Source organism: Triticum dicoccoides, chromosome 3A (assembly GCF_002162155.2).
Source record: "Triticum dicoccoides isolate Atlit2015 ecotype Zavitan chromosome 3A, WEW_v2.0, whole genome shotgun sequence".
NCBI lineage: Eukaryota > Viridiplantae > Streptophyta > Magnoliopsida > Poales > Poaceae > Triticum > Triticum dicoccoides.
In genome coordinates this window covers 568554906-568578213 of record NC_041384.1, presented here as the reverse complement: position 1 = coordinate 568578213, position 23308 = coordinate 568554906, and the positions used below count along the sequence as shown (strand labels likewise).

Genomic DNA, 23308 nt, shown 5'->3' with positions numbered 1-23308 from the left:
CAACAACCCGCGCAGATTCGAAGGGGAAACGGATAAATCTATGGTGGGACGAACGGGATAAGCAACAGGGAAAACAGAGGGCATGGGGAAATGCGTCCCTCACCTCCGAATCAGACGACGCCATCGAGAAGCAGACTGCGCCGCCCCCGGGAGAAGTTGCGGACGACGGAGAGATGAGGAAGGGGAAAGGGGGGAGCGTAGAATGCCAACCACAATGCGCGAGAGGGGGAGAAGTAATGCGGGCGATGAGGATGGGGGAGTGGAGTTTGTGCATGCATTGGGCGAGAGGGGCGGTTCGATCGGCCCCACTTGGCATCGACGCAGAAACAGTAACGACTATGGAAAGGAAACGGCAACACGCGCTTCGCTCGCGCTGAGACGCTGCGAACCGTTGGATCTGAACGGACCACATCGGATGCATGCGGATCTGTTGCAAATTTACAGTTGGCAGGAATTTAGCTTTGTCGTATTTTTAATACTTATTCAACATTTTGAAATACTCGTTCACTATTTTTTCAAATACCCGTTCAAATTTTTTTAATACTTATTCAACATTTGTCAAATACTTATTCAACATTTTCAAATACTTGTTCAACATTTTATAATGCTTTTTCAACATTTTTTGAATACTTGTTTAACATTTTTAAGTGTGTTTCGAAGAGTGTTTTTTGTATATATGTGTAGAATATTTTAAGGGGCTTGCTACATGTCGGCTGACAGATTTTTTAGAAAGATTCGTCGCCTCGCTACCGTTTGATCTGGCTCAATCTAACGACCGAGCGTCATGCTCTATTTTTGCAACAAAAGTCTTGTTGCAAAACTCTTTGCAACCGAGATCTTATTTTAGAAATATTTGCAATAGAGATTGTGTTGCAGAAATTTACTTTTGCAACGGAAGTCTTGTTGTAAAATCCTTTGCAACATAGATCTTGTTTCAGAAACATTTGAACAGAGGTTTGAGTTGCAAAAAAAATTCCACAAGAGATCGTGTAGCAAAAAAACATCCCTGTATTTTTTTGCAACAGAGGTCAAGTTGCAAAAAAATTATGCAACGAAGGTAATGTTGTGGGAACTCTTTGTGCGGCAGCACCGGCAGTTACAGCTGAAGCACTGCTGAATCTCAATGAGGCGATAGACATAGACGCTAGTGCTTTTCAGAGGCGGCGGCGACATGGATTGACGGGCGAAGGTTGCATGCCTTGCAAAGGCGAGCGATGAAGGAGTGTTGCATCTCGATCTAGAGGCAGCAGCCGATTGAATCTCCGCGCGCGCGCGCGCGCGTGTGCGTGCGTGTGTGTGTGAGAGAGAGAGAGAGGGAGGGAGAGAATAGGAGGAGGAAGAATATGAGGGACGCGGGCAGTAAAGCACTTGCTTGCCGGCGCTGGCCGCCGCTGCAGAAGAAGCAGCAGGAGGGGATCTGCATATGGGAATGGATTGCTGAACAAAAAATATGTGGCGGTTGTTGCTCTGGGGATAAGGATGAGAGTGCATGCGGTTCTGGGCCTACGTACACGTGGCGCACGCGCACGAGAGGATTGACACGATGGTGAATATCAGCCGGCTGAACTGAATCTTTTTCCATATTTTAATGTATAAATAAAAGTATAAAAATAAAGCAAAAAGACAGCAGAAAATAGAAAAATACACAGGCTGTAGCCTCCTGCGCGGCTGGGCCGGGTTCCCCCACGACGCGAGGCTTCCCCTGTGCTCGCTTAAAGCGAGAAATAGGGTGCCCTCCGGCGTCAAAGGGTCGATCTCACAGGCGCACGACCACTTGGTCCAACCCATCTCCCACTGTTCGTATCGCTTAGCAATTTTGGTTTTGCGAAGCTCCTATAGAAGTTTCCCAGCCATTTTTTCAGGTATGGGAACCGTATAGAAGGTTCATTATACGGCTTTTTTCCTTTTATTTTCCTGCTTCCTTTTTTTCATTTTAAATTTTCGTTTTTCTGTTTTTGATTTTTAAAGGCTTTGTTTTTGTTCTTCTTCTTCTTCTTTCTCTTTTTCTCCTTCTTTGTTTTCCTTTTTTTCTTTTCCAAAAAATGTTGGCACTCTTGGAGGATGTTTCCAAACACAAATATTACATCCATACAAGGAATTTGATGCAACGAGAATAATCAGCACAAGCAAAACATTGCAGATAAGAATAAAGACTTCCTGTGGATCTCTTCCAAAATGGATAAAAACATTTTCAATAAGTATTACAGCACAGGGCAAGCTTAACCAATACTCCCTCTGTCTGGAAATACTTGTCATCAAAATGAATAAAAAGAGATGTAGAGTACCTTATTAAACTAGTTAAACCACTACTTTAACTTGCACTTATTGTTCTATCATGCCAACAGAGAAACTGAGTAAAACAAATCATGGTGAAATTTGGCATGCATCAGTCAAAGTCTGACCTATGAATTTTACTTTTCAGTCTTGTGTTCCACTTCACACTCCTTTTCTTCTGATATTGCTTCTTACTCATCAGTTTCAGCTCTTAATTCACTGCCTTTTGCACTACCTGGCATTCTCAAACCCTTTCGTGAGTAGTAGTACTTCTTCCGCCCGATATCAACAAGCTTGGCAGCCTCCTCCACCCTCGATGCATCTACCAATCCATTCACTACATCCTGCAGCACTCCACACTCCACTCTACAGCCCCTTTTACGACTAAACATTTCATAGCAGTACCTCAGTGCACAATCCAGGTCTCCAACCTGCAGAAGGTGTGGCACGAGAGTCTCATAAGTTCCCTTATTTGCGGCACAGTGATTTTTTACCAAATCATCATACAGCTTCTTGGCCTCCTGTAACATCCCTGCTTTCAAATATCCTCGAATCAACTCATTGTAGGATACCGTGTCGGGTTTTGGCCCGTCCTTCTCCAACCTCTCAAGCACAGCAGCTGCATCATCAATCCTCCCTTCTGCAACCAAACCCCGCAGCTTGGCATTGTAGCACTTTGCATCTGGCTCCAAATTCCTCTCCTTCATCATCTCCCATACTGTCTCTGCTTCATCCGTGGGGCCATTGTTACAAAACCCATTCAACAGAGTGTTGAAAGTAATAATGTCAGCTGAAACACCGTGCTTCTCCATGAGAAGAACAACATCAAGAGCAGCTGAGAGGTCAGACTTCTGGCACAATGCGCGGATGAGTATGTTGTACGAGTATACGCTGGGAACAATCGAGGGGTGGGTGGCTGGGATATCCTGGAATGCAGCAGTGAGCACGTCCAAATCCCCAGCTTCGGCGTACGCTGCAAGAAGGGCATTGAATGTCATGGTGGATTTATGCTGCGCGGGAAGTTCATGGAAGGTTGCGGCAGCGTGGGATGGCATGGAGGCACGGCCGTAGAGGCGGATGAGGCGCGTGGCGAATCCCTCGTCTGAGGTCTCGAGGAAGGGCTTCTGCGCTTCGATGATGGCCTCGATGCCGTCTTGGCGGCCAAAGGAAGTGAGGCGGCTCACCGCTACCTCGTACACGCGGTGCCGCTCGCGGAAGCGCGACGACACGGTTGACGCTTGGACGAACTCGGAGACCAGCTTATCAGGGTCGCGCTGCCGGATGAGGGCAATGAGGATATCGTCAAGGGGCTTCGGGAGCTTGCGGTCCGCGTCGGACTCAGCTTTGGCGGCGGGCTGTGCGTCGAGGGGCTTCGGGAGCTTCTGGCCCGCGATGGAGTCAGCATCGGCGGCAGACGGTTTCGGCGTCGGCGCCGGCGCCGGCGCGCGCTTGGTCTTGGGGTTGTGCTTGGGTAGTTTTGCCGTTGGCGAGGAGGAGGAGAAGATGCGGGAGAGGCTGTTCGCCCGGGCGGCGGCGGCGGCGGCGGCGGCGGCGGAGGCCATGGGAATGGGAAGGCGGCGGATGGGGGCGGTTTGGGGCGAGAGGAGCGGAATGGGCGAACGAGGGTTTTCCTGCTCTATACACTTCTTCTTAGTTAGGTCGTCAAAATGTTAGCCCATCTGACCGTCTCCCAAGTACCAGCCCGGCTCAGCCCAGCCCAGCCACAAAGAAAGTGATCAACATCTTAAATGTTAGAAAGTGATTAACATTATTTGTATACACGTTCAATATTTTTCGAACGCTTATTCAATACTTTTAAATACTTGTTCAACTTTTTTAAAATACATGTTCTACATTTTGCAAATACTTCTTTAGCATTTTCTAATAGTTATTCAGCATTTTCAAATACTTCTTCAATATTTTTAATACTTATTCAACATTTTGAAATACTCGTTCAACATTTTTTCGAATACTCGTTCAACAATTTTTAATACTTATTCAACATTTGTTAAATACTTATTCAACATTTTTAATACTTATTCAACATTTTCATATACTTGTTCAATATTTTTCAAATTCTTGTTCAACATTTTATAATACCTTTTTGACATTTTTCAAATACTTGTTTAACATTTTTTTAATGTGTTTTGAAGAGTATTTTTTGTATATATATGTAGAATATTTTAAGGGGATTGCTACGTGTTGGCTGGCAGATTTTTTAAAAAGATTCGACGCCTCGCTAGCCGTTCAATCTGGCTCAATCTAATGACCGAGCGTCGTGCTCTATTTTTGCAACAAAAGTCTTGTTGCAAAACTCTTTGCAACCGAGATCTTATTTCAGAAATATTTGTAACAGAGGTTGTGTTGCTTTTGCAACGGAAGTCTTGTTGTAGAATCCTTTGCAATATAGACCTTATTTCAGAAACATTTGAACAGAGGTTTGAGTTGCAATTTCTTCCACAAGAGATCATGTAGCAAAAAAACATCCTTGTAGTTTTTTTGCAACACAGGTCAAATTGCAAAAAAATTATGCAACGAAGATAATGTTGCGGGAACTCTTTGTGCGGCAGGCGCACGACCACTTGGTCCAGCCCATCTGAGAGCTCCTAACCGGCGCCCATCTCCCACTGTTCGCATCGCTTAGCAGTTTTGGTTTTGCGAAGCTCCTATAGAAGTTTCCCAGCCATTTTTTCAGGTATGGGAACCGTATAAAAGGTTTATTATATGGCTTTTTCCTTTTCTTTTTCTGCTTCCTTTTTTCATTTTAAATTTCGTTTTTCTGTTTTTGTTTTTTAAAGGCTTTGTTGTTGTGCTTCTTCTTCTTTCTCTTTTTTTTCCTTCTTTGTTTTTCTTTTTTTCTTTCCCAAAAAATGTTGGCATTTAAAATCAATTGTTCTGAAATTCATTAATGTTTTTGGAAATTAAGAACATGTTCGTATTTTAACACAATTTGTTCATAAAATCCAAACATAGTTACTCAATTTCAGAAAATGTTCTCGTTTCTCAAATTTGTTAACAGATCCAAAAAATGTTTCTAAATTTAAAAATATTCCCATTTTCAAAAAAATCACAAATTCAAAGAACAATTGGAATTTTAAATGTGTTCCAATTTTCAAAGATTGTTTGTGTTTTCTAAAAATATTCATAGACTCAAAAGATTTTATTGTATTAAAAATGTTCTTTCATTTAAAAAAATCATGTTTCCTTCAAGTTTTGAAAAAATGTTCATAGTTTCAAAATTGTTGGTGTTTTTCCAAAATTGTTTGGTATGTTATTTTTTGTTCTCATTTCATAATTCGTTTTGAACTTCAAAATGTGTTAACAATTTTCAAAGATTGTTAGTGTTTTCAATAAATATGTTCTACTCCCTCTGTCCCATAATATAAAATGTTTTTTGACACTGGTGTAGTGTTAAAAAACGTCTTATATTATGGGACGGAGGGAGTAATTTTTAAAAAATTGTTCATTGATCAAAAGATGTCCACAAATTTAAAAAATGTTTGCCTATTAAAAAATGTTCACGGATTTCAAAATATGTTCCTGTTTTCAAGTTTTGTTTTGAGTTTTGAAAATTGTTTCTGTTTTAAAAAATTGCTCGCAAATTGAAAAAATGTTCAGGATTTCAGAATTTGTTCAAGTTTTCAAAAAATATGCAGAGTAAAAAATGTTTTCAATTCCAAAAAGTTTTTCATTTTCAGAACAATATTTAGCATTTAATTGTTTTCCTAGACTTTCCAAAAACGTTCGAAAAATCTGTAAAGATTGCTTTAAATGTGTCATTTCGGAAAGATTTAAAAAGGAAATTGCGCTTTCGCTCCAGTGGCTAGTGGCACATGTTCAACAATAAAAATTCGCGTGTTCAATTTCAGGCAACGCCTAGCTGGTTTCTTTTTCTTTGGGCAATGCTAGGTGCTGGCGCGCCGGCCCAATTTTTCAGCCGGTTGTCCCGGAGCCGTCTGCCCTGCACGCGTACAACAGTCAGAGCCGTCCCACGTCCTCCCCCATCATCAACTTCCCGCACAGGAAAAAAGAGAGGAAAAGGAGAGCACCGCCCCCGCATGTGCCGACCGCCTCGCCTCCTCGTCTTACCTTGCAGCACCGTCACGAACACCGCTGCGCAGCCGGCTTTCCGCCTCCCGCTTGTCTCCGCACGGCTGTCCTGCCTCTCCTCTCCCGGGCCCGTCGCGTTGTCGTGCAGCGCCGCCAACCTCGTCGCACCTAGTGGCCGCCGGCGTTGCAACAAAATGCCGCTGATGGTTTGCAGCCCCCTCTGTTGCAACTCTTGTCGCCAACGGTGGTAACCCTCCATCACCAATGGTTTTTGGCATGGCCGACATTGCAAAAATGGAAGACGGTGGTAGCAAAAAACTAGGCTGCTTCCAACAAAATTAAAAGACGACGGTAGGAGAAATTGGTCTGGTTCTAGCAAAAATAAAAAAAGTGGTATAAAAATGTTTCTCATTCTAGCAAAAATGACCCTAGTTCCTGCAAAACTAGAGAGGAGAAAAACACACTACATGCCCACGCTCACCATGGTCACCATTGAGGGAGGAAAAGTCGGTTCCTGCAAACCATGACAAATGGTTCCATCAAATCACCATGCTGGTTGCAGCATTTCATCGATCTTGCGATGGGTGCTTCCAGCAAATGCGGTCTTCGGTTCCAACAAAATGCGACGCCGATTCCAACCAATCGTGACGCCAGTTGCAACATTGTCGCGACGTCCTCACCATGCCTTCGCCCCAATGTAGCACTTGGTTTGCAGGTTCCAACTGACCACGAAGGCGATTTCCAGCATCTCTGGTGGCGGATGTAGGACCGCGCCAGGTCGGTTCCAACACCATCGCCGACCAGGTCCAGCAAAAAATGATGCTAGTTGCACCACCGCTCCAGGCCGGTTCCAGCACCACCACCGGCCGGTTCTAGCAAAATCTGCTGCTGGTTGCAACACCTGATCGGCTTTGAAGCTTGCAGCATGGCAGGAGGCTTCTCGTGCACGAGCACGTCGTTTTTGATGAGAGCTTGTTAGTGGTTCCGCCACCACCAAGGCTGGAGGTCATGGCGGCCGCCCCACCCCCATCCACTGCGTCGACAATGCTGAAAGGATCGAGATGGACCTAAAGGGGGGGTGAATAGGTACAATTACAAATTTTAATTATTACTTAGCAATTTTAGGTAATAATACGGAATATGAAGATAAGCCTAACAATTGCAAGTGTAGTACTAAGAGCTAAGCAGGATAAACAAGTAGCACAAGTATGTAAGTAAGCAAGCACAATATGATACGAGTAAGTGCTAAGAGACAAGTAACCACAAGTAGAGAGTTAGGGTTAGGAATAACCGCAACTCCAGGAGACGAGGATGTATGTCGATGTTCACTTCCTTGGAGGGAAGCTACGTCACTGTTAGAGAGGTGGATGTTACCATGAAGGCACACCAACACCACGAAGGCTCACCCTATTCTCCCTTTGAGACAACACCACAAAGGCGTTTCTCAACCACTAGTGGTAGACCTTGAGGTGGTCTCCGAACCCTCACAAACTTTCCGAGGGTAATCACAATGGTTGATTCCTCTCCGAATGACTCCTACCGCCTAGGAGTCTCCAACCTCCAAGAGTAACAAGAACGATGGAGAAAAAACTCAAGACTTGCTCAAATCACAAATTCCTTTGGTGCAAAGGTGGGGAAGGAGTGGATCTATCACTTGATCGGACAACTTCTCTCAAGTGCTCTCAAATCCCTTAGGGATCTAAGATTTGGTGTGGAAGAGTGAGAGAGTGAGTGAAATGTGTTCTTAGAGCATCTCCAGCCGCGCCCCCAACAAGGCCCCTCAGGCGACTTTTCGGTCGCCGGCGCCAAAAAATTGGCCCAGTCGCGCCCCCAAGGGCCCAATTTTCGCCGGCTCGGGCCGAAATTGGCGCCGGCGGACCCAACCCGAACCCGGCGCGCTGGGGGCACTCGGGAGCGCCGGGCGAATCGTTTTTGGCGCGAAAGAGCTGCGGGCCCTCCTTGCGTCCTCATCGCCTCGTTTCCCGCGGAGAAATCAATGCCAAAACTGCCGCGTGCTGCCGCGCCGGTCAGCCTCCGCCATTGATGCCTCATGGGCGGCGCAGTGAAGGCGTGACGACGCGCGTCCCCGCGCATGCCACGCGTAGATGAAGCCGCCACGCGTGCTCACGCCGCCTCCACCTATATAAGCCGACCCTAGCGCGCCGGTGGCACGCACAAAGTCTCCACTGCCGACGCGCCCTATCTCCCTTTTCTCCCTCTCCCCTCGCCTTCCCAGTTCGTACAAATGGCCGAACGATTCCCAGGCGACGGCGCGGAGGCGAACGGCTTCGGCCGCCTCCACCTTCACGAAAACGAAGTCCGGCTCCTCTATGAGGCCGAGTACCCGGTCCCGTCGGACATGCGGGTGCCCGGGGCGTGGAGAATCAGTGCCGGCGGGGTCCCGGTGCCACCACCGCCCACCGGGGCGGCGCGTCATGCGGAGATCGCGCGTATTCGCGCCTCTCTGCCGCGGGCGGCGAGGGAGGGGCCGCGCTACGTCCTCGACAGCCCGCTCTGGGAGCCCTACTTCCGCCGCCATCACGCCAAGCAACTCGAGGCCACCAACAGCATCGTGCCCTCCGGCAGGCTCAACTCCGAAGGACGGCGCCGATGGTGGGGCGTGCTCGGCCGCACTTTGGAGGCCGTCCTCGAGTACATCAAGGGTGGCAACACGCCGAGGCTGGAGTATCCCTCCCCGCCGTCCTTCTCTCGTCGCCGTGGGAGCTCGTGGACGCCGAGGCGCATGGACCCCGGGGCGTCCTCCTCCTCGTCCGGTCGGTCGACCGGCTCTCCCAGCCTCCGCCCGGTCAAGCCGGAGCCCCAGGAGCCCCAGGACACGCCTGTCAGCCGGCGCACCCGCAGCTCCGGTATCTGCATCGCCAACTCCACCCCCGCTTCTGGGTGCCTCATCCTCGTCGCGCCCAAGCCGGAGCCCAGTCTCCCCCCGGAGTACGAGGAGATAACCCGGCGCGGCTTCTCCGACGCGGACGCCCTGCGGTGGGCGCGCGACGACTACCTCCGGATGGAGATGACCCGGCAGACCCGGGCCCTGGAGGGGATCGCCGCCCGCAAGCGTGGGCGCGAGGAGGAGCACGCTTCGTGATCCTCGACAGCGACGACGACGAGGATGCCGCCGGACCTTCCAACCCGTCGCGCCAACCGGGGGAGGGTTGCAGCAGGGACGACGACCATGATGGAGGCGGCCACGACGACGACGACGATGATGACGACGACGACGACAACGACGACGGCGGTGACTACACGCGGTTCTACAGCCTCCTCGGCATGTAGAACTGCAAGGGCGGCGGCCGGCGAGGAGCGGCGAGGGGAGCGAGACGGCGGGTGGGCCTAGTAGTGCATTTTTTTGTAAAATATTTTAAATATGTATGAGCGGGCGTGTTTGTGCCGTGTTTGGTCGAATTTGGTTTGAAGTCGCCGAAATATGCATGAACTCGCCATGTTTGCGCCGTTCAAAAAAATCCCGTGGGCGCCGCGACTGGGTGGCATCACGCCCCCAGCACGCGTTTTGCGCCGGTGCACCCCCAGGGGGCGATTTTAGCGCCTCCTGGGGGGCCAACGGCTGGAGATGCTCTTAGCAAACTCAAAGTGAATGGTCAACCTTATCCCGTGGGGGAGAAGGCAATATATAGTGGAAGTGGAAAAGTAACCGTTTGAGCAACTCAAGTGCACAGGAGGCGTCGGACGTCCGGACAGGACCGGACGTCCGGTGGCACAGATAGGTCCGGACGTCCGACAGACATCGGTCGTCCAAACACTGGAGAAACACAAGCCACGAATCAGCATTCAGCTAACGGATGCCCGAGCCGTTTCGGTCGTCCGGTGACTGGATGTCCGTAGAAGACAGGATATCCGTAAAAACTTTTCTGTTGAGAAAGTGTCGGACGTCCGGAGGTAAACGGACATCCGGCGACCGAACGTCCGGAGAAGCTCGGACATCCGTGAATATTGTTCTGTGAAGAAACACCGGATGACCGACGAGAGCCGGACGTCCGGACAGCTGAAAGGGATCGGACATCCGTAACATACGGGACGTCCGGTGAAAAATGGAGTTGTGGGTTTTGAGCAAATCTTTCACTAGATCCATTGATCCCCTCTTAATAGTGCGGGATCCCTGTACTCAAGAACAAACCGTAAACAAAGCCAATGTTATTGTCTTGTATCTCCAATCTTGAGTTATATGCAGTTGTCTTTAGTCATGATCCACACACGACCTTTGAGACATAATCCTGAGATATACTTGATAAACATGATTAGTCCCATACATGCATGTTGTCATCAACATCAAAATAAGATTAAGGGCATGATTGCACTTTCAATATCCCCCTTTTTGGTAGTTGATGACAACATACATGTACTTCTTAAAATAAAAACTTTGAGTATCGAAGGGATTTGTTGCGGAGCTCCCCTTAACAAAGAAAAATAAGCATGAGAGGAGCTCCCCCTCAGGGTGATACCAACACATTCAAATCACAAGTTGCACATGATAACATTCAAATAGATTCATCACTCACATCATAGAACCTAAAGTAACAATGATCATAACAAGGTTCATGGTACGATACATATCATAGTGCAATACAAGTTAATATCACATCATAGAACCTAAAGTAACAATGATCATAACAAGATTCATGGTATGATACATATCATAGTGCAATACAAGTTAATATCAATGGATACTACTCCCCCTTGGCAGCAAGTACCCAAAAGGGGGCCAAGAGGAGCAACCAAAACATCATCATCATCAGAACCCTGCCTCATCATCATCATCATCATGAGCACCACTACCACCGGCCTCGTCAAAGAAGTCAGACCACTCAGGACCCGAAGGAAAGCCAAAGTCGGAAGGGGGCTCATCAGGAAAACGGTCATCATCACTCACATCAAACACTCCAGAGTCTCTCAGACAAAACTTTAGAGCATTTTTGGAGGTGATAAGGCGCGTGACAACATCATTATTTTGGGAGCAGTTAAAAGCAACAGCCTTCATCAAGGTAGAGTGGGCCTTCCCAATGAGGGAGTCCTCGGACAGCCGGACTATATACTTTGGTCGGACAGTTGGACTATGAAGATACAAGATTGAAGACTTTGTCCCATGTTTGGGAGGGACTCTCCTTTGCGTGGAAGGCAAGCTTGGCAATTCGGATATGTAGATCTCCTCCCTTGTAACCGACTCTGTGTAACCCTAGCCTCCTCTGGTGTCTATATAAACCGGAGGGTTTAGTCCGTAGGACAACAACAATCATAATCATAGGCTAGCTTCTAGGGTTTAGCCTCTATGATCTCGTGGTAGATCAACTCTTGTAATACTCATACCATCAAGATCAATCAAGCAGGAAGTAGGGTATTACCTCCATCGAGAGGGCCCGAACCTGGGTAAACATTGTGTCCCCCGTCTCCTATTACCATCTGCCTTAGACGCATAGTTCGGGACCCCCTACCCGAGATCTGCCGGTTTTGACACCGACATTGGTGCTTTCATTGAGAGTTCCACTATGTCGTCACCATAAGGTTTGATGGCTCCTTCGATCATCGGCAACGATGCGATCCAGGGTGAGGTTTTTCTCCCCGGACAGATCTTCGTGTTCGGCGGCTTCGTACTGCGGGACAACTCGCTTGGCCATCTGGAGCAGATCAAGAGCTACGCCCCTGGCCATCAGGTCAGGTTTGGAAGCTGGAACTATACTACCGACATCCGCAGAGACTTGATCTTCGACGGATTCGAGCCCATGTCAGGTGCACCGCACAGTCACGACGAGCATGACTTAGCTCTGCCGCCGGACAGTGTTTGAGAGATCACACCTATGGCTACTCCGGCCCTCAATCCGGAGCAGATCGTGCCTTCCGAGGACGGGTGGATGGACCCCGCCATGGAGGCCGCACACCCAGCGGCGATAGAGCCGAATACTGACTTCACCCCCTATGAGACCTGTGTTGCCGGACCCTTGGATTCGTCCCCGGCCATAGGCTCCAAACCGCCTGCATCCGTGCCTACCGAATCTGATTGGGCACCGATCATGGAGTTTACCTCCGCAGATATCTTTCAGCACTCGCCCTTGGGCGACGTGCTAAATTTATTAAGGTCTCTCTCCTTGTCAGGAGGCCCTTGGCCGAACTGTGTCCGGCTCGAGTGGGAAGCGGACGACGAAGAAATTCGTCCCCCACCCACCACCCACTTAATAGCCACTATCGACGACTTAACCGACATGCTTGATTTCGGCTCTGAAGACATCGACGATATGGACGACGATGCAGGAGAAGAACAGGAACCACCACCCACAGCGCACTGGACAACCACCTCATCATATGATATATACATGGTGGTCACCCCCAAAGAAAGCGATGGAAATAAGGCAACGGAGGATAATCCCCTCGAGAAGCAATCTAAGCACCAGCGTCATCGGCACCGCTCTAAGCCCCGCCATAGCAAAAGCAGCGATACCGGCACAAGAGACAATAATGCTGCGGACAGTGCCGAAGACAATCCCCTCCAGCCAGGCTTCGAGCGGGAGGATGGGCAAGCTAGCCCTAAGGAACAGGCGGCAGACGAAGAATCAAAGGATGACAATTACATGCCTCTCTCTGATGACGAGGTGAGCCTCGGCGACGAAGAATTTATCGTGCCTGAGGATCCCGTCGAGCAGGAGCGCTTCAAGCGTCGGCTTATAGCCACAACGAAAACTAAGCAACAACAGCTTCAAGCTGATCAAGATCTGCTAGCGGATAGATGGACCGAGCTGCTGGCAGCCGAGGAATACGAACTCGAGTGCCCAACCAAAAGTTACCCAAAGTGCAGGTTGCTACCCCAACTCGAGGAGGAAGCATTAAAGCCTACACTACCAGCGTATGATGCGGCTGACCGGCCACCTCGTGGCCGAGACAAAGCGGCGTATCAGCCTGAAGTCCAGCCCGCACCCCGTCGCTAGTCAAACAAAAACACCAAGGCCCGGGGCAACACGCAGGACCTGCGAGACATATTGGAAACAAAGCAGGACATACAAGATCGATCTACGGATCACGGGGGCGCGCCCCAATGCATGACGACGACCGTCACGCCAGATATACTAAAAGCAAATCCGGTCGGGCCGAATATAGCAGACAAGACTCGCATGAACTGCGTCGTGATATATCCTGGCACAGAGGCGCCGCACACCCCCTATGCTTCACTGACGAAGTAATGGATCTCGAATTCCCAGAAGGTTTTAAACCCGTGAATATTGAATCATACGATGGCACAACAGACCCCGTGGTATGGATCGAGGATTTCCTCCTCCACATCCACATGGCCCGCGGTGACGATCTACACTCCCATTAAAACTCAAAGGACCTGCTCGGCATTGGCTCAATAGCCTGCCGACAAACTCCATTGGCAGTTGGGAGAATTTGGAGGACACATTCCTTGAGAACTTCCAGGGTACTTGTGTGCGACCATCGAATGCCGATGACTTGAGTCACATAACCCAACAGCTAAGGGAATCAGCCAGGAAATTCTGGACTCAGTTCCTAATTAAAAAGAACCAAATCGTCGACTATCTGGATGTCGAGGCCTTAGCGGCATTTAAGCATAACATCCGCGACGAGTAGCTCGCCCGACACCTCGGCCAAGAAAAGTCAAAGTCCATGGCAGCCCTCACGACACTGATGACCCGCTTTTGTGTGGGCGAGGATAGCTGGCTAGCTCGCAGCAATAACACTTCAAGAAACCCTGGCAATTCAGATGCCAAAGATAGCAACGGCAGGCCACGTTGCAACAGACACAAGCGCCGCAACAACGGCGATAACACCGAAGACACGGCAGTTAATGCCGGATTCAATGGCTCTAAATCCGGGAAGCAGAAAAAGTCTTTCAAAAGAAGCAATCCGGGCCCGTCCAGCTTGGACCACATACTCAATCGTTCGTGTCAAATTCACGGCACCCCCGATAAACCAGCCAACCACACCAACAGAGAATGCTGGGTGTTCAAACAGGCTGGCAAGTTAAGTGCCGAAAACAAGGAAAAGGGGCTGCACAGCGACGACGACGAGGAGCCCCGGCCGCCGAACACAAGAGGTCATAAGAAATTCCCTCCCCAAGTGAAAACGGTAAACATGATATACGGAACCCATATTCCGAAGCGGGAACGGAAGCGTGCACTGAGGGGCGTCTATGCGATGGAGCCAGTCGCCCCAAAGTTCAACCCATGGTCTTCTTGTCCGATCACCTTCGATTGCAGGGACCACCCCACCAGTATCCGTCATGGCGTTTCTGCCGCATTGGTCCTTGACCCCATCATTGACGGATTTCACCTCACTCGAGTCCTTATGTACGATGGCAGTAGCCTGAACCCGCTCTATTAGGATACAGTGCGTAAAATGGGCATAGACCCCTCAAGGATCAAACCCACCAAAACCACCTTTAAAGGTGTCATCCCAGGTGTAGAGGCCTATTGCACAGGCTCAATAAAACTGGAAGTAGTCTTCGGATCTCCGGACAACTTCCGAAGCGAGGAGTTAATCTTCGATATCGTCCCCTTCCGCAGTGGCTATCATGCACTGCTCGGACGAACCGCATTTGCCAGATTCAATGCGGTACCGTATTATGCATACCTCAAGCTCAAAATGCCAGGACCTCGCGGGGTTATAACAGTTAATGGAAACACAGAACGCTCGCTCCGCACGGAGGAGCACACTACGACCCTCGCAGCAGAAGCGCAAAGCAGCCTTATGAGGCAAACCGCCAATTCGGCGAAAAAGACCCCGGACACCTTCAAGCGAGTCTGGAGTACCCTGCAAGAGGATCGCCAGGCACGTTTAGATCTCGCCTAGCAATTCGGCCTCCGTCCTAGTCCCACTCAAGCGGCGAAATTTGCGCCACGCGTACATAATTACACACTCAAGATACCATGGGCATAGGTGGAGGCATGGCCCACAATGCGGCTCAACCGCTTCAGGACCCATATACCTTTAACATTTTCTTCCTTTCAGGCCCCTATTCTCTGAAGGCCCTCTCCGATTGTCTGATTATCGGACCCGTCACGGGAAGGAAACACCATGGAAACAAGAAGCTTTAACATACAAGGGAATCCTTAGGTGGTCTCTGATAACGACCGATATACCTATTTTGCATAGCCACATGCAGCTTGACCTTGGATAGGACATGTCAAATAGTCCTATCTTTTACTCATTGCACTACATGTATGCATACGCTTTGACGTATCATTTAAATAACAATGTACATCATTAGCTCATTATTGCATTCCTTTACCTTTTTTTATTGTCTTCTTATTTACGACAAATCGCACCCGTACATATTTGATACGACCAGTATGCCAGGGGCTTCAGTTTACCCCATAACACGTCATGAAAAGTTCGAACACTTTCGACAGTGCGGCACCCCGAACTTATAGCATTATATGCATCAGCTCCGAATCATGTCTTGGGTAAGTTGGGTTTGCCCGGCTCCCATGTTTTGGTACCTTACGTTCCGCTATATCGGCTAAGGTAGCACTGGGAGAACTACTGCGATTGTGTCCCGGTTCTTCCGGACGAGCACCTCAGTAGAGAAAGCCGAAAACTGACTGTCAAGATGCAGCGAGAGCTGGTCACTGTTCGAGAGGTCTCAAATCCTTAAAGATTTTTTCCGCTTCGGGCGAGGAGTCTGATAACCCACAAGTATAGGGGATCGCAACAGTTTTCGAGGGTAGAGTATTCAACCCAAATTTATTGATTTGACACAAGGGGAGCCAAAGAATATTCTCAAGTATTATCAGCTGAGTTGTCAATTCAACCACACCTGGAAACTTAATATCTGCAGTAAAGTGTTTAGTAGCAGAGTAATATGATAGTAGTGGTAACGATAGCAAAGGGTAACGGTAGCAAAGTAATGTTTTTGGTATTTGGTGGTGATGATAGTAATAGCAACGGAAAAGTAAATAAGCGAAGAACAATATATGGAAAGCTCGTAGGCAATGGATCGGTGATAGAGAATTATGCCGGATGCGGTTCATCATGTAACAGTCATAACCTAGGGTGACATAGAACTAGCTCCAATTCATCAATGTAATGTAGGCATGTATTCTGAATATAGTCATACGTGCTTATGGAAAAGAACTTGCATGACATCTTTTGTCCTACCCTCCCGTGGCAGCGGGGTCCTAGCGGAAACTAAGGGATATTAAGGCCTCCTTTTAATAGAGTACCGGACCAAAGCATTAACACATAGTGAATACATGAACTCCTCAAACTACGGTCATCACCCGTAAGTATCCCGATTATTGTCACTTCAGGGTTAACAGATCATAACACATAATAGGTGACTATAGACTTGCAAGATAGGATCAAGAACTCTCATATATTGATGAAAACATAGTAGGTTCAGATCCGAAATCATGGCACTCGGGCCCTATGACAAGCATTAAGCATAGCAAAGTCATAGCAACATCAATCTCAGAACACAGTGGATACTAGGGATCAAGCCCTAACAAAACTAACTCGATTACATGATAAATCTCATCCAACCCATCACCGTCCAGCAAGCCTACGATGGAATTACTCACGCACGGCGGTGAGCATCATGAAATTAGTGATGGAGGATGGTTGATGATGAGGATGGCGACGGATTCCCCTCTCCGGAGCCCGAAACGGACTCCAGATCAGCCCTCCCTAGAGGTTTTAGGGCTTGGCGGCGGCTCTGTATCGTAAAACGCGATGAATCCTTCTCTCTGATTTTTTTCTCCCCGAAAGCAAATATATAGAGTCGGAGTCAAGGTCAGAGGAGCTCCAGGGGGCCCACGAGGTAGGGGGCGCGCCCCCCACCCTCGTGGCTAGGGTGTGGCCCTCCTGGTCTTCATCTTTTGCAAGGATTTTTTATTATTTCCAAATATACGTTCCGTGAAGTTTCAGGTCATTCCGAGAACTTTTGTTTCTGCACATAAATAACACCATGGCAATTCTGCTGAAAACAGCGTCAGTCCGGGTTAGTTCCATTCAAATCATGCAAGTTAGAGTCCAAAACAAGGGCAAAAGTGTTTGGAAAAGTAGATACGACGGAGACGTATCAACTCCCCCAAGCTTAAACCTTTGCTTGTCCTGAAGCAATTCAGTTGACAAACTGAAAGTGATAAAGAAAAACTTTTACAAACTCTAATTGCTCTTGTTGTTGTAAATATGTAAAGCCAGCATTCAAGTTTTCAGACAAAGATTATGAACTAACCATATTCACAATAACGCATAGGTCTCATGTTTACTCATATCAATGGCATAATCAACTAGCGAGCAATAATAATGAATCTCGGATGAAAACACTTTCTCAAAACAATCATAATATGATATAACAAGATGGTATCTCGCTAGCCCTTTCTGAGACCGCAAAACATAAATGCAGAGCACCTTTAAAGATCAAGGACTGACTAGACATTGTAATTCATGGTAAAAGATATCCAGTCAAGTCATACTCAATGTAAACTAAGAGTAATGAATGCAAATGACAGCGGTGCTCTCCAATTGGTGCTTTTTAATAAGAGGATGATGACTCAACATAAAAGTAAATAGATAGGCCCTTCGCAGAGGGAAGCAGGGATTTGTAGAGGTGCCAGAGCTCGGTTTTGAAATAGAGGTGAATAATACTTTGAGCGGTATACTTTCATTGTCAACATAAAAACCAAGAGATGGTGATATCTTCCATGCTACACACATTATATGCGGTTCCCAAATAGAATGGTAAAGTTTATACCCCCCCTCCACCAACAAGCATCAATCCATGGCTTGCTCGAAACAACGAGTGCCTCCAACTAACAAGAGTCCCAGGGGGAGTTTTGTTTGCAATTATTTTGATTTAGTTTGCATAAAGCATGGGACTGGGCATCCCGGTGACCAGCCATTTTCTCGTGAGTGAGGAGCGGAGTCCACTCCTCTTGAGAATAACCCTCCTAACATGGAAGATACGGACAACCCTAGTTGATACATGAGCTATTCGAGCATACAAAACAGGATATTTATTTGAAGGTTTAGAGTTTGGCACATACAAACTTACTTGGAACGGCAGGTAGATACCGTATATAGGTAGGTATGGTGGACTCATATGGAACAACTTTGGGGTTTATGGAGTTGGATGCACAAGCAGTATTCCCGCTTAGTACAAGTGAAGGCTAGCAAAAGACTGGGAAGCGACCAGCTAGAGAGCGACAACGGTCATGAACATGCATTAAAGTTAATCAACACCGAATGCAAGCATGAGTAGGATATAATCCACCATGAACATAAATATCGTGAAGGCTATGTTGATTTTGTTTCAACTACATGCGTGAACATGTGCCAAGTCAAGTCACTTAAATCATTCAGAGGAGGATACCACCCTATCATACCACATCACAACCATTTTAATAGCATGTTGGCACGCAAGGTAAACCATTATAAGCTCCTAGCTAATCAAGCATGGCACAAGAAACTATGATCTCTAGTTGTCATTGCAAACATGTTTTTTCATAATAGGCTGAATCAGGAACGATGAACTAATCATATTTACAAAAACAAAAGAGGTCGAGTTCATACCAGCTTTTCTCATCTCAGTCAGTACTTCATATATCGTCATAACTGCCTTTCACTTGCACGACCGAATGATGTGGATAATAATAATAATAGTGCACGTGCATTGGACTAAGCTAGAATCTGCAAGCATTCAATAAACAGGAGAATACAAGGCAATATGGGCTCTTTTGTCAGATCAACAATAATGCATATAAGAGCCACTTCAACAATTTAATTATGGTCTTCTCCTATCAACCCCCAAAGAAAAGAAAAGAAATAAAACTATTTACACGGGAAAGCTCCCAACAAGCAAAAGAAGAACATGAAATCTTTTTGGGTTTTCTTTTTAATGACTACTACAAGCATGGAAAGTAAACTAATTAAAAGCTCCAACTAATTTTTTGGTTTTTCTTAAGGTTTATTAAACACACAAGAAGAAAGCATAAAAAGGAAAATAAACTAGCATGGATGATACAATGAAAAAGTATGAGCACCGACATCTAGCAATGAGTGTGTGAACATGAATATAATGTCGGTGGGAAATACGTACTCCCCCAAGCTTAGGCTTTTGGCCTAAGTTGGTCTATGGCCACGACTGGCCTGGCGGATATCCATAGTAATAGTTGGGGTCATACTGAGATGCAGCGGCTATCGCCTCCTGAGCTGCAGCATGGCGACGAGCGGCCTCCGCCCTCCTCTCGTACTCATCTGCCTCCTCTCTGGTAATAGCATATCTTCCTTTTGCCTCCTCACAAAGGAACTAGTGAGATAGTGATACTGGCGGCACTTTTCTTCCTCGAAGCTCACAAGATCAGCGTTACGGAAATATGCGTTAAATTCTTCCTTAATTCCTGCTCGATCCATAAGGTTTTCCGAAGGCCATTCACAAGGACGCACTGGAGCGTCTCTTGGTGGTTCTTCATCAGCATCACACATTGCAAGCCTGGGTCCTTGCTTCCTTGAAGAACCACCTTGCTACATTTTCCTAAGCATATTTCTTCCTCTGAAAAATTTCTGAAATTTTTAGTAACTTCAAACAAAAGTGAACCAAGCTCAACAAAATTGATAGCAACAACTCCTACAAGTGCCTAGAGCCTATATCATGCATTAGAACTACTTTTGACCACATAAATTTGACATGCAAGCTCAAGAACATGGTCACCTAGGCAGCACAAATTTGCAATGAATAAAGCACTAGAACAAAAACTAATTAGACCGATGGAGGAGTCACATACCAAGGAACAATCTCCCCAAGCAGTTTTGTGAGAGGTGCTTTGAGCAAGGAGATCGAAAATCGCAGCAAAATGAGCTAGAACTCGTGCTTGAGCTGGATATTTGTGTTTGTGGGAGGAAGAAGAAGTGTGTGGGTGCAGGAATAAGTGGAGGAGGGCCACCGTGGGCCCACGAGGTAGGGGGCGCGCCCAGGGGGGTAGGGCGCGCCCTCCACCCTCGTGGCCAGGTGGATGCCCCTCCTGCTGTGTTCTCAGTGCCAAATATTCTCAAATATTCTAGAAAAATCATATTTAAATTTCAGGGCATTTGGAGAACTTTTATTTTCGGGGTATTTTTATATTGCACGGATAATTCAGATAACAGACAGAAAAATACTATTTTTATTTTATTTAATATAAATAACAGAAAGTAAGAAGAGGGTACAGAAGGTTGTGCCTTCTAGTTTCATCCATCTCATGCTCATCAAAAGGAATCCACTAACAAGGTTGATCAAGTCTTGTTAACAAACTCATTCCGAATAACATGGAACCGAAGAAATTTTGAATAACACTATGTTACCTCAACGGGGATATGCACATCCCCAATAATAAGAATATCATATTTCTTCTTGACAGTAGGAAGAGGAAATTCAAAACCTCCAAATATAATCGATGGAATTTTTTCCAATAGAGTTGATACTATGAACTTGAGGTTGTTTCCTCGGGAAGTGTACTGTATGCTCATTACCATTAACATGAAAAGTGACATTGCCTTTAGTGCAATCAATAACAGCCCCTGCAGTATTCAAAAAGGGTCTTCCAAGAATAATAGAGATACTATCGTCCTCGGGAATATCAAGAATAACAAAGTCCGTTAAAATAGTAACGTTTGCAACTACAACAGGCACATCCTCACAAATACCGACAGGTATAGCAGTTGATTTATCAGCCATTTGCAAAGATATTTCAGTAGGTGTCAACTTATTCAAATCAAGTCTACGATATAAAGAGAGAAGCATAACACTAACACCGGCTCCAAGATCACATAAAGCAGTTTTAACATAGTTTCTTTTAATGGAGCATGTGTCACGACCGGTTTTTCAATAAAAAGGTTTATTGAGAAACCAATCTTTTGAGTCCAGTATGAGATAAATCCTCCTTACTGGTAGACAAATTCTTGATACAATAAGCCAGTAGCATAAAATATATTACAGGGTCGAGCTACGGTTGCTCAACCAAATTATTACAAGCACGCCAATAATTATACATAATGGCGGAAATGACACAGTGGTGTGGAGGCATACTACTGACTCGAGGATAGGGTGGTGGTGGAAAATCACAGTGGGGAGTGTGATACAAGACTCTAAAACTGGCATCTCATCGAGCGTCAAGGTGAGACTCGATGAATTTATTTGGTAGCGGAAGCGGATATAATACAGTGACCAAATCCAGGGTCGCACGAGACTGACTGGGATTCCTCTAGGCGTCGGACTCGCTATCAAAATCTTCATCCATGAGATTGCCTTCGTCAGCATCTGGCCAAATCAACAAGCCAGGTGAGTACTTTGAAAGTACTCGCAAGACAGTTCGGACGTAAGATATAACAAATGCATGCATGGATGCGTCATGATTAATTTACCAATGCACATTCATAATTTAGCAAGCAAGGTAAGTGAGAGGGAATCGGCGGTAGTCCTCCTGTAAACCCAACATAAAGAAAATAATAGGAAACCGATCGGGTGTCTGAAGCGATGCTTCGAAGGGTGAACAAATAAATAAAGATCATGCCGCAGTTGGGCGTCTAAGCGACACCACGTAAAGGGCTTAAACTGAAAATAAAAGACATGCGTGCCTCAGTCGGATGTCTGGGCGACATCACAGAAAGGGCTTATATTGAAAGTAAATAATAACAATGCCACAGTCGGACGTCTGAGCGACATCGTAGAAAGGGCTTTTATTGAAAGTAAATAATAACAATGCCACAGTCGGACGTCTGAGCGACATCGCAGAAAGGGCTTTTATTGAAAGTAAATAATAACAATGCCACAGTCGGACGTCTGAGCGAGATTGCAGAAAGGGCTTTTATTGACAAGTAAATAATACTCATAATGGACATTCAATTCATGATAATAAACGGGTTAGTCCATCCACATGAATAAACATTTAACCGGACTTAGCACTCATGTGATTCACCGGAGTCTCTGTCATCAAAACTGACATTTGTCAGGATAAGATAATACTGAACTTGGACATGGAATAGATGATTCAAAGGAATATATGACTCTGCAGAGTTTGTACGAAATTTTTTCCCACAGCCAACGGATTTCCGTAGTCACGAAGGACTAGTTCCGTTTACGGTACTTCGGAAGAAAACACAGCTAACCAGTACACACCCATCCTACCTCTCGATGCTAGGAATCACCCTAGACATCGTCCAAGAAAAACTTTTGAGACGGGGAGATCACAATCTCGAATAGCATGGGATCAAATTTATATACGCGCGCTCTAAGGGGTGCCCCCCTCTCGGTCCCAACCGGAAACACCCATGCCCCCTGACCGGATGACTGGCTTTAATCCAGGGCCATGGAACCATCATCACGGCCTCTCCTTTTGGTGTGTACCAATAAAGCGGTTTGCAACTTACTAAGCCATATTCCTTGCGGAAAACATGTGGTAGTACAGGGAAGGAAAAATGGAAGAAACTGGACCGATACGGGTTGACACTGAAGTCATATAATCTGGCATGAGACTGGCATGCTACAACACTGCCATCTTACCATCCTCATGCCAACACATGGCCATGCATACTCACATTCATCCACTTATGGATTTTCGAAACTCACTTGCCTCATCGTTGCATGTAACATGACATTCGTCGGTATGTTCATCAACATGCCATAAAACTACTTAATGCAAACATGCCAAAACAATCATCATATCAAAATTTCAAACATGCTTGCCTGGTTCAGAGTAGTCGGAGCCTAGCTCAGTGTAGTTCGCAGTCCCGTCACCTCGTTCGGTATCTACGGTATAAAGAAAATATACGCGCTATCGTGAATACCGTGAGGTGCACAAAAATTTCTCCAAATATTTTTCAAATAAATCTGATAAAAAAACTAGACAAAATTTTAAGGAGGACAGAAAAAGAATCAATCAAAAATACTTTTATGTTAAAAAGTTATAAGGGTTTTAGTCCAGGGACTCATCTATAATGAAACAGAAAGTTCCCAGGGGCTAACTTATAAAAA

General features: G+C 46.6%; 1 protein-coding gene across 1 annotated transcript; it reads right to left on the bottom strand.

Moving 5' to 3' along the window:
• Positions 1–2160: 2160 nt before the first annotated feature.
• Positions 2161–3875, bottom strand: LOC119269236 (pentatricopeptide repeat-containing protein At1g55890, mitochondrial-like). The gene has a single exon (XM_037551032.1). It carries the CDS (start codon positions 3834–3836, stop codon positions 2466–2468), a length of 1371 nt encoding a protein of 456 aa, XP_037406929.1. The 5' UTR covers positions 3837–3875; the 3' UTR covers positions 2161–2465.
• Between the last annotated feature and the right edge of the window lie 19433 nt (positions 3876–23308).